A 16,039-nucleotide genomic window follows, 5' to 3' on the forward strand; every position below is an offset into this window, starting at 1 on the left:
AATAATAATAATAATAATAATAATAATAATAATAATAAAAATAATAGAACCAATAATAAAAATCAAGTAAAAATTCCTAAAGAAGAGTCACCATTAAATTTATCTTCAGGAAATACATCTCCAATTGATACACAATTTAATCAGCAACAACAACAACAACAACAACAAAAATTAAAAAATAGAAATAAATTAATTGCTCATAAAGATAAAACTGCAAGTTTTGATGTTTCAAGCGATGAAAACATAGATGATCAAGACATTTTAAATAATAGTTTTAATTTTAATAATTTTAATAATAATGATAATAATAATATTAATAATAATAATAATAATAATAATATTAATAATAATATTAATAATAATAATAATAATAATAATAATAATAATAATAATAATAATAATAATAATAATAATAATAATAATAATAATAATAATAATAATAAAAATAATAATTTTAATGTACAATCACAAAACTCATCACCAAATTCACCAACAACACCAAAGATTTATTTTGAATTATCAAAATTTAATTTAAATAATGGAAATAGTAATAATAATAGTTTTAGTAATCTAAATTTAAATAGTAGTAATAGGTATTTAATTTCACAACAAAATGGATTAGACATTAATAATAATAATAATAATATTAATAATAATATAAACGAAAATGATCAAAATAGTGATGAAAATATTATTGACGACGATGAAAATAATTATGATGAAGATTATTTAAATCAAGAAGAAGAATTTATTGATGAAGAAAATGAAAACGAAGAAAAATAAAAAAATCAATAAAATAAAAATTTGTAGAATTCTTTATATATGTATTATAAATAAATAAATAAAACTTTTTTATTTTGTTTATTATTATTATTATTATTATTATAATTTAATTTTTAGGGAATAATCCAACAACACCATATTTATTTAAATCAGTTAAAGTTGATAAAAATGCTTCTTTAGTAACAAAAGTTTGTTTGTCAATAAAATCTTTTAATAATAAACCATTTGGATAAGATTTTAATAAATTCCAAACTGGTTCCCATTCATTTGGAATTTCTAAAGTGTAAACTTGATCATCTTGAATACCAATGAAATAAAAAGTTGGAGTAGTTGAATCTCTAGAATCTTTAATTATTTTTGAAATTTTTTCATTATGAGCTTTAATTTCCCTTTCTAAAATTTTTTTATTCTTTATCATTAATTCTAATTCCTCGATTTGGAAATCCAAATCCTCTGAAAATGTTTTATGAAGTTGAGCTAACATTTGATTATTAATTCTAACTAAATTAAAATTTTGAGATGCAATAACATTGAATTGATCGGTATCCTTATATTCTATATTATCATCTTCATCACCTAATTCAATTGATAAACAACCAATCCAATTCTCTATTGGATTCTCTTCAAAATTATTTTGACTTAATTCTAATACTTTATCTTCTAAATCAATTAATAATTTATAAATTGGATTATTTAAACCAATTATAATATCATTATCATTAGTATCAGTGGTGGTATTATTATCAGTAGTATTATTAGAAGATTGAATAAACATTGAAAATCTTTGTGATAATGATTCTCTTAAATAAATATATTTTGAATTTGCAAATTTAGTAATTAAATCATCTAAGCTATTAATATTTTTTAATTTCCCATCAAAAGTATCGAATAAAATATTATCTTTTGAAGAATTTTTAATTGAAAATTCTAATAAAGACATTGTCGCAGGTATACATGAATGTAAACCATCAGTTAATTGTGAAATAGAGATTGAAGTTTTTGATTGATTTAATTCATTACTACTACTAGTGGCTACTAATAATTTATTTGAATTTAATAAACCATTTGAAAGAATTTGTGGTGATAAATATTTTTTAGATTCTTGAATGAAATCAGATGTTGAACGTTTTTGTAAAGTTTTACATAAATGTGCTAATTTTCTTAAATCAGATTCTTCATGACGTTTTGCATCAGGTGATGTATTAAAAACTTGATAAACTTTAAATTGTCTAAATGCTTCACGTTGTAATAAATCCAATTTTAATTTATATTCAAATTGACGATTACCATTAATGGTTGTTGTCGATGTTGGATCAAATTCAATGGTTTCAAATAATAAAGTATCTAATAATTTCTCTAAAAATTGTTTATAATCTTCATTTGATGTGAAATAATCTTGATTCTCTTTTAATTGTTGAAAGAATAATATAAATGGATCAGATGTAATTCTAAAATGATGACCTTTCATATAGATAAGACTATCAACTATTGAATTATTAATAATCTTTTTAAAATCTCCACCATTTTCAACTTCAATAATATTTTCTGATGAGTTATTATTATTATTACTACTATTTAAAGTTTTAAAAATATTTAAATCTGTTGAATTAATTTCATTTGAAATGAATTTAATTGATTCTAAAAATTGATTAATGATTATTGAATTATCATTATCATTATCATTATTTAAATTGATTTTATCTAAAATATGTAATTGAAGTTGTGGTATTAATTGATTTAATTTTGAAGATGAAAACATTTCCCAATTGGTTAGTTCTTTATTCCAAACGAATTTAGATAATCTACTAACCAATTGATATGATTGACTATTGGTTGACATTGATTCATATGGATTAAATGAAACGAATAATTCATCTTGTCTAAATGTATCAATTCTTGGTTGAATCTCTAATTGACTCATTTCCCATTTTGTACTATTTGACATTTGTTGATCGAAATGTTGTTGTTCTTGTTGTTGTTCTCTTATAATTTCCATCTCTCTTTCAATTGACATTGATTTCTTATTGTTATTGTCTTCTAAAAATGGTGATTTCTTTTTATTAGCACCACCACTTGTTAATGAATCAATTTCTTGACTTTGTAATTTATAAACTAAATCTTTTCTTTTTTGTCTCTCATAATCATCAGTTGGATTAATTTGTTTTCTTAATTCATGATGATAGAATGAAATACCTTGATTGGCTGCTAATAAATAAGCTCTTAATGTAAATGGTGATTTTGTAATATTATACTTTAAATTATCACTTGTTAAATTTAATGTTTTCGATAAATCTTTCATTAATTCTTCACCTCTTTCTTTTAGTAATTGATTGGTTTCATCTTTAAGTTGATTTAATTTCTTTTTAATACTATCATTATTTAATGAATATAATTCTTTTCTATCTTTTATATCTAAACCTTTAATCTTATAAATTTCACTTGTTTTTTTTTTTAATATTGTACTTGATGAACTATAATAATTTTTAAATTTTATATATTTTGAAACATTATTTATTATTATTGTTTTATTCATTGTTGTTTTTTTTTTTTTTTTTCCAATCAATATTGAAAAATAAAAAAAAAAAAAAAATAAAAAATAAAAAAAAAATGAAATGAAAGACAAGTGATTTGTGTTTGTAAAAATTTCCTCGTTTACACGAAAATGAAATTATTTTATTTTTTATTTTTTTTGTTGGATAATTTTATTATTTTTTATTTTTATTTTTTATTTTTATTTTTTTTTTAAATCAAAACATATGTTAATAATAATAATAATTTTTCATTATGCTGTTTTTCTTCACAAATTCTTTTTTTTATTTTTTTATTTCTTTAATATTATTTTACTAGTAAAGAAATATAAATAGCGTTAGAATGAAAATTTTGGAAATTTTTACAAAAAACACCCCAAAATATCATTTTAATATTTAATTTAAATTTTTATTTGTTCTTTATCTTTAAAAAAAAAAAAAAACTCTTCAAAGCATTGGTAAATATAAATACTTACTAGTTTTGTTAATAGATAATTTTAACAAATGAGGTTTATTATATCTATTGATATCTTTTTAAAAAAAAATTTTTTTTTTTTTTGGGGGTAAAATTTAAAAAATATATGAAATTATTAAAAAAAAAAAAACATTTTTATTTTTTAATAAATTTAAAAAAAAAAAAAAAAAAAAACATTTTTATTTTTTTAATAAAGTTAATAAATTTGAAAAAAAAAAAAAAATGGAAAATAATAAACCTTATAAGTTTATAGACAGAAATTTAAATATCATTAAAAAAAGTGGTAGTTATGAAAATATTTATAAATCATTTAAATATGAAATACCAGAATATTTTAATATTGGTTTAGAAGTTTGTGATTATTATGCAAATGATCCTAATAAAATGAATAATATTGCAATTAAACATATTTATGATACTGATGATAAACAAATTTTAAAAGAGTATGTAATTAAAAAAAATATTAATAATTTAATTAAAATAAAATAAAATAAAATAAAATAAAAAAAAAAAAAGGACAAATTCTAAAAAAAATAAAATTCTATTTTTAAATTATTAAAAAAAAAAAAAAAAAAAAATAAAAAAAAAAAAAAAAAATTAGGTATACATTTAAAGAAATTAAAATTAAATCAAATCAATTGGCAAATAAATTTAAAGAAATTGGTTTAAATAAAAAAGGTGAAGTTGTTGGTGTTTTTTTAACACAAGGAATTGAATGTGCTTTATCACATATTACAATATTAAGAAGTGGTTTTATTGGATTATTATTATCAGTTTTATTTGGACCAGAAGCTTTAGAATATAGAATTTCATCATCATCAGCTTCATGTGTTATCACTGATTTAGATAATATTCATAAACTATTAAAAGTAGTTCCAAATTTACCAAGTTTAAAGAAAATTATTGTATTTGGTGATAATTTAAATTCAATTAATTATTCAAAACATAAAAATATTGTTGAATTGTAATAATTAGTATATTTATATATATATTATTTTTAATTTTAAAATTTCACAATACATACTAATCAATATAAATATATATTATTTTAATTTAACTTTAGATGGAATGAAAATATTTGTAATAATTATTCAAAAGAATTTGAACCAATTATAACCAAATCAAATGAACCAGCATATTTAATATATACATCAGGTACAACTGGGTTGCCAAAAGGATGTTTACATGCACATAGAGTATTAATTGGTAATAATGTTGGATTACAATTCACATTGAATCTATTCCCTCAAAATACAGTATCAGTAACAGAGAATTGTTATTATTCACCCGCTGATTGGGCATGGATTGGTGGATTATTAGTAGTGTTTTTACCATCATTATATTTTGGTGTACCTTTGTTAGCATATAAATCAAAAGGTCCATTTGATGCAAAGAAATTATTAACACTAGTGAAAACTCATAATGTAACAATGTCATTCTTACCACCATCTGCATTGAAAATGATAAAGTTTCAAAAGGATCAATTAAAAGATCATAAAATTAATAATATGTTGGCAATCAATAGTGGTGGTGAAAGTTTAGGTGAGAATTTATTAGTTTGGTCAAAAGATCAATTTGGTGTTGAAGTTGCTGAATTTATTGGGCAGAGTGAAGGAAACTTCATTACTGGTAATTGTTTAGATTTATTCCCTCCAAAGAATGGATCAATGGGTAAACCAATACCAGGGAGCAATGTCAGAATATTAAATGATAATGGTGAGCGAGTACCTCACGATGAAGTTGGTTATTTATGTATAGAATTTACAGGTGATAATGCAAATCAATTCTTAGGTTATTGGAATGACCCTAGTTCAACAGAGAAAAGAATGATTTTCTCAAAAGAAAGTGGTACCAAATGGATAAAAACTGGTGACCTTGCAAAAGAGGATAGTGATGGCTACTTTTGGTATATTGGTAGAGATGATGATGTTATTAATTCAAGTGGTTATCGTATTGGTCCAAATGAAATTGAAGGTTGCCTACTAAAACATCCATTAATTTTAAATGTTGCTGTTATTGGTATACCTGATGAAATTCGTGGTGAAGTTGTAAAAGCATATATTGTTTTAAATCAATCAGTAACACCTTCACAAGAGATAAAAAAAGAAATTCAAAATTATGTTAAAACTCAATTATCAGCTCATCAATATCCAAGAGAAATTGAATTTATAAATCCAAATGAAATGCCAATCACAACAACTGGTAAAATTATGAGAAATTCATTAAGGCAATTACATAAAATGAAAAGTAATAATAAATCAAAAATTTAAAAAAAAAAAAAAAGAAATTTCTTTATCTATTTTTTTTTTTTTTTTTTTTTTTTTTTTTATTGTGCGGATTAGCCAAATCTAACATTTTTTAATTTTTTTTTTTAAATTTTTCAAATCAAACACTTTTTTTTTTTTTTTTTTTTTTTTTTTTATTTGTTTTTTTTTTTTTATTATTATTTTTTTTTTATTATTTTTCTTTTTTCACCTTTTTCTTTGGTATTGATTTCTTTTTTTTTCAGACCAGAAGTTTAGGCTTTGGCGATAAAATCCAATGAACAGTTCTTTGTTTTTAATTAGAGAATTATCGATGGTGTCAATAATCTCATCAAGGAAGGACCCATGGGAATTACGTTCTCGGTAGAAATGGTTCTTGATATAGCCAAAGAAACGCTCAATGGGATTCAACTCTGGAGAATAGGAAGGAAGAAATATCAATTGAACCGAATATTGATTAAACAATTCAAATAGTGCATTTAAAGCTTCGATACCACCGTGAATTGGAGCATTGTCCATTACCAATAATGAACCAGGCTTGCAAAATCCACTTTCCAAAAGTTCTCTAACATATTGAAAGAAGTCTTCAGTATTATTGGTTTTATCACGGATTTTATACAAACAATCATCCAAACTGATGGTGAAAAACACATTGTAGGTCTCAGAAATGCTGGTGCTATTGGTAACATAAACCGGCTCTCCAATCGGTCCAACAGCTTTAGATCTCCTTAATTCTAATAAAAAACCTTATTAGTTTTAATTATTTATTTTGTAATAAAAAAAAAAAAAAAAAAAAAAAAAAAAAAAAAAAAAAAAAAAAAGAAAAAAAAATTAATAAATATAATTACCTTATAATGTTAATAGTGGAATTCAGAATAGATGGAAAGAAAGACAATTATTTAATTAAAAATATTTTTTAAAAAAAAAAAAAAAAAAATTAGTATAAATATTTATATTCAATCTAAAATAATAAAATATAATACCTCTAGAAGAAAAATAAATTTTTTTCCAATCAGTATTGTAAATTATTGTATTAAAATAAAATAATTTTAATAAATTTTCAATTTTGTATTTATTTTCCTAAAAAAAAAAAAAAAAAATTAACAAATAGTTAGTTATTTAATATATTAAAACTTTTTTACTTACTTGTTTATAGGTTGGAGAGTGGTAATTCCATTTCAATTCTTTGAATATTGAACATATCCTCGATTTGTTGACCTTTTTATAAAAAATAATTGAGTTGATTTCTGGTCAAACCATATTCACGAGCAGCTCTACTTATATTACCGATTCTAACCCCATATTCTAATGCATTGTATATTCTCTCAGTATGCTCAATTAAGTGAGTTAAACTTCTTTTAGGTTTCATTATATTGTTATTACTATTATTACTACTATATTGCTATTGCTATCACTATTGTTACTATTATTACTACTATATTGCTATTACTATTATTACTATTACTACTATATTTCTATTGCTATTACTGTTATTACTATTATTACAATTATTACAATTATTACAATTATTACTACTATATTTCTATTGCTATTACTATTACCATTACTACTATATAGCTATTGCTATTAATATTTCTATTTCTATTTCTATTACAATTATAAATATAATTAATTATATTATTATTTTGGTTTTATTAATTATGTTTTTTTAATTGTTTTTATTATTATAAACTGCAAGTGGTTTTTTTATTTAAAATAAAAAAATGATCATTTTAACCAAAAATGTAGATGTGATGGTTTATTATTATAAAAACTATGGCCAATTGTATTTCATTTTATTTATAGTTGGTTAAAATAATGAGTGAATTTTTTTTTTTTAACTGTGAAACATTTCCCCCACTTTTTTTTAAATTAAAAAAAGAAAAATAGTTGGAGATATTTTCCCCCACTTTTTTTTAAATTAAAAAAAGAAAAATAAAATAAAATAAAAATAAAATCTTTTATCAAAACAAAGATAACTTTTTTAATTTTTTTTTTATTTTAAAAATAATAATAATAATAATAATAATATTAATAATAATAATAATAATAATAAAAATAAATAAATAAATAAAATTCAATTTATTTTATTTCCAAAAAAATTTTAGTATAAAATATTTTTATTGTATAGTTTTAAATTTTTAAAATAAAAAAAAAAATATTCATAATAATTAACTTAGAAAGTTTTTTAATATTTTATAGCGAGTTTAAACCCTTTTTTTATTTTTTTTTTTTTTTTTTTTTTTTTTTGTTTGACTTAAGTGAGTTTTTTTAATTTTTTTTTTTATGATTAATTTGCTCAAAACGCACTATATTTTAATTTTTTTATTTATTTTATATGTTTTTTAAATTATTACTTTATTTTCTTTTTTTTTTTTTTTTTTATAAAACAATATTACCATGTTTTTTAGTTGGATTTGATAATTTTTTATTTTTAAGAATTTCTAAATCTTCACAAATGTATTGACGAGACATTCTTGGTGGGATGATATCATCAATGAAACCTCTACGAGCAGCTGGTAATGGATTAGCAAATTTATCATTGTAAATTTGTTCTTGTTCTTTGATGTCACCTTTGCCTCTAAAGATGATTTCTACGGCACCTTTTGAACCCATGACAGCGATTTGACCGGTTGGCCAAGAGTAATTGGTATCACCACGAAGATGTTTGGATGACATAACATCATAGGCACCACCATAAGCTTTACGAGTGATAATTGAGATCTTTGGAACGGTAGCTTCAGCGTAAGCATACAATAATTTAGCACCATGTCTAATGATACCATTGTGTTCTTGATTAGTACCTGGAAGGAAACCTGGAACATCGATGAGAGTTACAATTGGAATATTGAAACAATCACAGAAACGTACAAAACGGGCGGCCTTAACAGAGGCATCAATGTCTAAACAACCTGCGAGTTCTTTTGGTTGATTGGCAACGAAACCAACAGTACGACCCTCCATACGAGCATAACCAACGATGATATTCTTGGCAAACTCTGGTTGAATCTCAAAGAATTCTCCTTCATCAACGATACGTTCAATGACTTCTTTCATATCGTATGGTTTGTTTGGATCGTCTGGAATGATTTGATCCAAGACATCATCTTCACGAGATGGTGAATCGAATGCTTCTCTCATGGCTGGTTCATTTGGATTTGATGGGAGGAGAGTGACAAATTCACGAACTCTCTTTAAGGCATCGATATCATTGTCAAAAGCAAGATGGGCAACACCAGATTTGGTGGTATGGATTTTAGCACCACCTAAACCCTCTTGAGAGATCTCTTGATTGGTGACAGATTTGACAACATCTGGACCAGTGACAAACAAGTAACTGGTGTCCTTTACCATGAATACGTAATCGGTGATGGCTGGTGAATAGACGGCACCACCAGCACAAGGTCCCATGATGACAGAGATTTGAGGAATGACACCACTTGCCATAACATTACGTTGGAAAACTTCAGCATAACCAGCCAATGAAGCGATACCTTCTTGAATACGAGCACCACCACTATCGTTTAAACCAATGACTGGTGCACCAACTAACATTGCTTTATCCATGATCTTGCAAATCTTTTCAGCATGTGCTTCAGAGAGTGAACCACCATTGACTGTACTATCTTGACTGAATACAAATACCAATTTACCATTGATTGTACCATGACCTGTTACAACACCATCACCTGGTGTCTTTTCAACGTTGAAATCAGTACAACGATGGGTTACCAACATATCGTACTCTCTAAATGATCCATCATCCAATAAGAGATCCAATCTTTCACGTGCTAATAATTTACCTTTACCATGTTGAACATCAATCTTCTTTACACCACCTCCTAATTGTGCTCTCTCTGTTTCTTCTTGAATTCTACCATTTATTCTTTCAATTGTTGATTCATATTTTACTGCTTTGAATGGTTCTTTTGCTGGTGTTGGTTTACCTGTAGCAAAACTTTTAATACCTTGTGATGATACATTTTTACAATTCTTATTCAAAAATTGAATAGTATTTTTATTTAATAATCTTCTTGATAACATCTTTTTCTACCTCCTTTTTTTATCAAAAAATTAAAACAAATAAAAAAAAAAATAAAATAAAATGATTTTTTGAATGATGGAATGAAAATAAAAAAAAAAAAAAAAAAAAAAAAATTAAAAAAAAAAAAAAAAAAAATTAAATTTTTAAAATTTCAAATTTATAAAAAAAAAAATAAAAAAATAAAAAATAAAAAAAAAAAAATTATTTTATTATTTGATCACTTCATCTTCATCATATTTTTTTTTTTTTTTTTTTTAACAAAAAATATTTAAATATTTATAATTTCTTTGTTTTGTTTAATATAGAAGAGTAATCAATTGATAGTGATGAAATTAGAAGTGGGGGTGGAATGAAAATGGACCAATTAAATTAAAATATTTCAATATAAAGAATTTTTATTTTATTTTATTTTTTTTTTCACTTGTTTATATAAATTTCAAATAAAAATAAATCAAAAAAATAAAAAAAATCATTTTAATCTCCAAAAGTTTATAATATTTTTTTTTTTTCCATTTCCTTTTTTTTTTTCCTTTTTTTGGAGGGTATGTTACTATTGATAAATATCATATAATTATGTTATCTAACTATTGTTCTTAGTAAGTATCGAAATTGGAGACCATTTTTTTTTTTTTTTTTTTTTTTTTTTTTTTTTTTTTTTTTTTTTTTTAGAAAGCCCAGATATGTTGAAAAAATAATTAACAATTTTCTTTTTATTTTTATTTTTATTTTAATCAATAATCATTTTAATCACCAAAAGTTTATAAAATATATTTTTTCCTTTTCCTTTTTTTTTTTTTTTTTCTTTAAAATAAAAAAATAAAAAAATAAATAAATAAATAAATAAATAAATAAATAAATAAATAAATAAATAAAAATTAATTATTAAAAATGAAAAATCTATTTATATATACATTATTATTATTTTTATTTTTATTTTCATTAATAAAAGTAAAAAGTCAATCGTTATCTGGTTTTCCAATTTATTGGTAGGTTTATTTATTTTATTTTATTTATTTTTATTCTAAAAAACAATTATTTATTATTTTTCTACTTAACAGGCCATGTTTTCCGTCTTGTGAGCCTTATGGATATTGTGATGATTATAATGGAAAATGTGTGTGTGAAAAATATTCGACTGGTTTTGATTGTAAAAAAAATTTTAATTTTACATCCATTACACCTGCTTTTGTAACTGGTATAGTTTATTTGAATGGTGATTTTTCAAATATTTTTGATCGCAATTTAACAATTGATATAGGTAGTGGACAATGTAATATTACCAATAAAAATGAAACAGTTATAGAATGTATAGTTGGACCAGGTGAAGGTTCTCATAGTTTTGTCATTAGAAATGATTATTTAGTGCCATTTGTAACTACCTTTGAATATAAATATTTTACTTATCCACTTGGTTGTTCATCTCATGGTGCTTGTAATAAATATAATGGATTATGTGATTGTAATATTGGAACTTATGGTAATCAATGTTACCAAGAAGATTATTAAATAAAAATAAAAAAATAAATAAATAAATAAATTAAATAGATATAACTATTTTACATAAAAAGTTCAATTCAATATACAAAAGGTTTAAATTGTGACCTATTAAATGCATCAATATCATCAGTTGAAACACCAACAATTGATGGTGGTGTCGTTAAATTATTAGGTGATTTTAAACATATTTTTAGTATTCTGGGAAATATTGAAATTTCAATTGGTAATTCAATTTGTAATCAAATTCCTATGGAAAATACACAATTCATAATTACATGTCAATAGAACCTGGTTTTTCTAATAAAACAATTACTTTATCTGATGGAAATGGAGCAACATTATCATATAAAGGATTTTATTACCGTTGGCCATGTCCCGTTCCTTGTAATGATTTTAATGGAAAATGTGTGTGAAAAATATTTAACTGGTTCTGATTGTAAAACTCTAACATCAGTTACACCAACTTTTGTAAGTGGGGGAAACGTTTATTTAATTGGCGATTTTTCAAATGTTTTTAATCTCAATTTAACTATTCATTTAGGTGATCAACAATGTAGAATTAACAATATTAATCAAACAGTTATAGAATGTGTTATTGGGCCAGGTGAAGGTTTTCATAATGTTACAATTTCAATCAATGTTATATTAACATTTAAAACTATAGATACTCCCTTTGAATACAAATATTTTACTTGTCCACTTAGTTGTTCATCACATGGTACTTGTAACAAATATTATGGATCATGTGATTGTAATATTGGAACTTATGGTAATCAATGTCAATTTTTTGAATGTCCATTAAATTGTTCAAATCCAAATGGTGCATGTGATAGTAAAACTGGTATTTGCAACTGTGATGATAAACATGGTGGAGAATCATGTAATTTTATTTTATGTCCATTACATTGTTAAACTCCAAATGGTGTATGTGATGGTAAAACTGGTACTTGTAATTGTGATTATAAACACGGTGGTGAATCATGTGATTTTACTTTATGTCCATTTAATTGTTCAACACCAAATGGTATATGTGATGGTAAAACTGGTATTTGTAAATGTAATAATCCATACACAGGAGAAGCTTGTGATTTAATTATTAAATGTAAACAAGAATGTTCTTTAAAATATGGAAATTGTGATACTCATACACAAGATTGTATATGTGATACTCAAACCAGAGGATTATCATGTGAAGAATCAAGATTATTAATCGAATCAATAGAATTAACAATTTAGATGGTGGTACAAATACAATAGTTGGATATTTTGGTAGAACAACATCATTATTAACAATTAAAATAGGTGCTTCACAATGTACAAATATTAAGGTATTTAATGATACAACATTAAATTGTTTCATTGGTCCAGGAGAAGGAACTCATAATGTAACGATTACAGATGATGATCTTTCATTTACTGCTATTAATAAGTTCCAATACATTGGAGAAAAAATCAAAAAAATCAAAGATATCAGGTGGTACAATTGTTTGAATAACTGCTGGTTGTGTTGTTGGTCTATCAGTACTTGGAGCAGGTAGTTATTAAAAACTTAATCATTTTAATAATAATAATAATAATAATAATAATAATAATAATAATAATAATAATAAATTAGATAAAAAAAAGAATTCATTCAACTTGTAATTGCCACCAAAATATTTAAATAATAATAATTTAAAATAAAAAAAAAAATAAATAAAAAAATACAAAATTAAAATCTTCTTTTTTCTTTTTTCTTTTTTATTGTATTTTAAATAAAGTATAACTACCATAATATTCATATTTTAATATTATTTAAAAAAACATTTTTAATAATTAAAATATCTTACCAAATGATTGTCTTTTATCACCAATTTTTATAATTTCCAATTAATTAATTAATGGGGTGGAGGGGTGGGGGTGGGAGGGGTAAAAAAATTGATATTTACATAAATCATAATTGTACATGACAATTTTTTAAAATAATTAATTTGATTGATTCATCATAAAAAAAAATTAAATAAAAAATTAAAAAAGAAAAAATTAAATCGGCAATTTTAACAACAACAAGAACATTTCGATAAGATCATACATTAATTGCAATCACACACAAACACCCAAAACTTAATTACGCACGTACACCACGACACACTAACATAAAAAATTATTAAGAGAAAAAAAAAAAATAAAAAAAAAAATAAAAATTAAATAAGTAGAAAATAAATAAAAAATTAAATCACTATTTCAAACATAGCATTTTATTAAGTTACAATTTCTGAATAACAATCACACACTTTCTCACTCTCTACCAGTTTTGTTCTATTTAACAAATAAATACATTGTGGTGGGTGTGTGAGAGAGAGTGAGGTGATAGTGTGTGACAGTGTGTGTGTGAGTGGTATATATTAACCTAATTAAAAACTTTTTTCTACACATCAAACAATATTAAAAGGTGGTAAAAATCACTAAATAAAATTAAAAACCATTTAATTTTTATCTCGAACAACAACTCCACCACACATATATAGATAAAATACATATAGGTCTACCCCTTTCTTTTTTTTATTTTTTATTATTTTTTTTTTTTTAGTTTTTTTTTTATATAAAAAAAAAAAAACAACATATAACTGATGATAAAATTTTAACCTTGTTTAATATTATTTTTAAAAATTTTTTTATTTTTTTTTATTCATTATTTATTTTTAAAATATTACTTTAAATTAATATTAAAACAATTATTATAGCTTGTGTATTTTATCTGTGCATAAAATTAAATATTAATAAATTAAAATTACAATTGTGTGTAATTTTTTAAAAAAATTAAAATAATTATTTTCAATAGCTAATAATAACAATTCCTTTTATAATTTTAATTTTAAAAATAAAATAAAATAATTTTAATTTGAATTATTTTCCAATTAAAAATAAATTATTTAATATATATATATATATATAATTTTATTTTAATAAAAAAGCAATAGAAAGTGATATAGTTGTATATCCTAATTATTTTTAAAAAAAAAATTATATTTTTAAAAAATTAATATATTAAAAAAAAAAAAAAAAATAACAAAAATTAATAAAAATAAATAATTACTTAAAAGTTATATATACTTAATTATTTTTTTAAAAAAAGAATAAAAATGGGAAGCCAATTTAGTGTTTTAAATAGAAAATGGTTAATTGAAAGAAGTATTATGATTGAAAAAAGGAAAAGAAGATCAAATAAATTAATAAAAATTTTAATGATGGGTAATGAAAATTCAGCTAAAAGTACATTTGCTAAAAAAGTTAAATCAATTTATCAAAGTGATAAAATTGAAAATTCCGATGCCAATTCAATTTTACCATATATTAAATTATATTTATCTAATAGTTTCAAAGATGTTATAAAATTTATTCAACAACATCCACAATCACCAGATACAAAACCAATGGTTTCAACACAATTAGGAATAATAGCATGGGATAAATTATCAAGTTTTAATTATATTCCATTTAATTTTAAACCAACAAAAGAATTGGCAAAATATATTTATGATATTTGTCATGATCCACTTTTTAAAAGTTATATTTATCCAATAATTTCTTCAAAAAGAGAAGATGCATTTTAGTATGTTTTATTATAATAATAATTTTTTTAATTTTTTTTTTAAATATAGTTATTAATTATTTAAATTTAATTTTATTAATAGTTTAATTGAAAATTGTAAAAGAATGTCAAATGATGATTATATACCAAATGATGAAGATATAATTAGATGTTCAAAAAATAATCAAAGTGGAGTATTTGATACTAAATTAGAGATTGGAAAAAGTGAATTTGTATTTGTTGATACAGGTAATCAAAAATGTGATAGAAAGAAATGGGTTCATCAATTTGAAGATGTTGATATAATATTATTTTTTTTGGCTTTAGATGAATTTGATTTACCACCTGATGAAATTAAATCACAATCACAATCAGTTCATGATTGTTATAATAAATTAAATGAAAATATATTAGTATTTGATGAAATTGTAAATAATCACTTCTTTTCAAATACACCCGTAATTGTTTTATTTAATAAAAAAGAACAATTAATTGAAAAATTAAAAACAACAACTTTTTCACAACATTATCCAGATTATCAAAGTAATTCAAATAATCCAAACGACATTTTTTCTTTTATTTCAAATCAATTTAAATTAAGAGATCATTTTCCATTAAACAAACGTTTATTTATTCATTCTTTTAATTCTTCAGATACTAATCAAATCGATTTCTTTCAATATGTTAAAAAAATATTAGAAGATACAATTTAAATAATAATAATAATGATAAAAAAAAAAAAAAAAAAAAACAATAAAAAATAAATAATAAAACTAAACTTGTAAATAATTTCTTTTATATATAAGATATATACTTTTAAGTATATTTTTTAACAATATTTGTTTTTATTTCTCATCAAAAAATATACAACATATA

At 22.1% G+C, this 16,039-nt stretch overlaps 6 protein-coding genes and 1 pseudogene across 6 annotated transcripts in view; 4 read left to right on the top strand and 3 right to left on the bottom strand.

Annotated features, from left to right (window-relative positions):
• Nucleotides 1-783, top strand: part of DDB_G0276389 (hypothetical protein) — a gene marked incomplete at both ends in the record, with an annotated part of 3,864 nt that extends 3,081 nt beyond the window's left edge. Inside the window, one exon of the mRNA XM_638082.1 lies at nt 1-783. This exon is cut by the window's left edge and continues 3,081 nt beyond it. Coding sequence (XP_643174.1) covers nt 1-783 — 783 coding nt within the window.
• A 106-nt stretch (nt 784-889) lies between these two features.
• torA (hypothetical protein) lies at nt 890-3,316 on the bottom strand (the record flags this gene model as incomplete). Its single annotated transcript, XM_638083.1, has 1 exon — nt 890-3,316. The coding sequence occupies one exon, from the start codon at nt 3,314-3,316 to the stop codon at nt 890-892; it is 2,427 nt and encodes an 808-aa protein (XP_643175.1).
• A 692-nt stretch (nt 3,317-4,008) lies between these two features.
• On the top strand, nt 4,009-6,056 carry DDB_G0276337 (AMP-dependent synthetase and ligase domain-containing protein; the record flags this gene model as incomplete). The annotated part of the gene is made up of 3 exons (XM_638084.1): nt 4,009-4,229; nt 4,388-4,750; nt 4,850-6,056. The coding sequence occupies 3 exons, from the start codon at nt 4,009-4,011 to the stop codon at nt 6,054-6,056; spliced, it is 1,791 nt and encodes a 596-aa protein (XP_643176.1).
• Nucleotides 6,057-6,304: 248 nt separating this feature from the next.
• DDB_G0276339 (hypothetical protein) lies at nt 6,305-7,419 on the bottom strand (the record flags this gene model as incomplete). Its single annotated transcript, XM_638085.1, has 3 exons — nt 6,305-6,309; nt 6,407-6,796; nt 7,308-7,419. 3 exons carry the CDS (start codon nt 7,417-7,419, stop codon nt 6,305-6,307), a joined length of 507 nt encoding a protein of 168 aa, XP_643177.1.
• Nucleotides 7,420-8,432: 1,013 nt separating this feature from the next.
• Nucleotides 8,433-10,094, bottom strand: pccB (propionyl-CoA carboxylase; the record flags this gene model as incomplete). The annotated part of the gene is made up of 1 exon (XM_638086.1): nt 8,433-10,094. One exon carries the CDS (start codon nt 10,092-10,094, stop codon nt 8,433-8,435), a length of 1,662 nt encoding a protein of 553 aa, XP_643178.1.
• Nucleotides 10,095-10,983: 889 nt separating this feature from the next.
• DDB_G0276391 lies at nt 10,984-12,504 on the top strand (annotated as a pseudogene; the record flags this gene model as incomplete).
• Nucleotides 12,505-14,714: 2,210 nt separating this feature from the next.
• Nucleotides 14,715-15,876, top strand: gpaK (G-protein subunit alpha 11; the record flags this gene model as incomplete). Its single annotated transcript, XM_638089.1, has 2 exons — nt 14,715-15,184; nt 15,267-15,876. The coding sequence occupies 2 exons, from the start codon at nt 14,715-14,717 to the stop codon at nt 15,874-15,876; spliced, it is 1,080 nt and encodes a 359-aa protein (XP_643181.1).
• Nucleotides 15,877-16,039: the final 163 nt, after the last annotated feature.

Source organism: Dictyostelium discoideum, assembly GCF_000004695.1.
Source record: "Dictyostelium discoideum AX4 chromosome 2 chromosome, whole genome shotgun sequence".
Lineage (NCBI taxonomy): Eukaryota > Evosea > Eumycetozoa > Dictyosteliales > Dictyosteliaceae > Dictyostelium > Dictyostelium discoideum.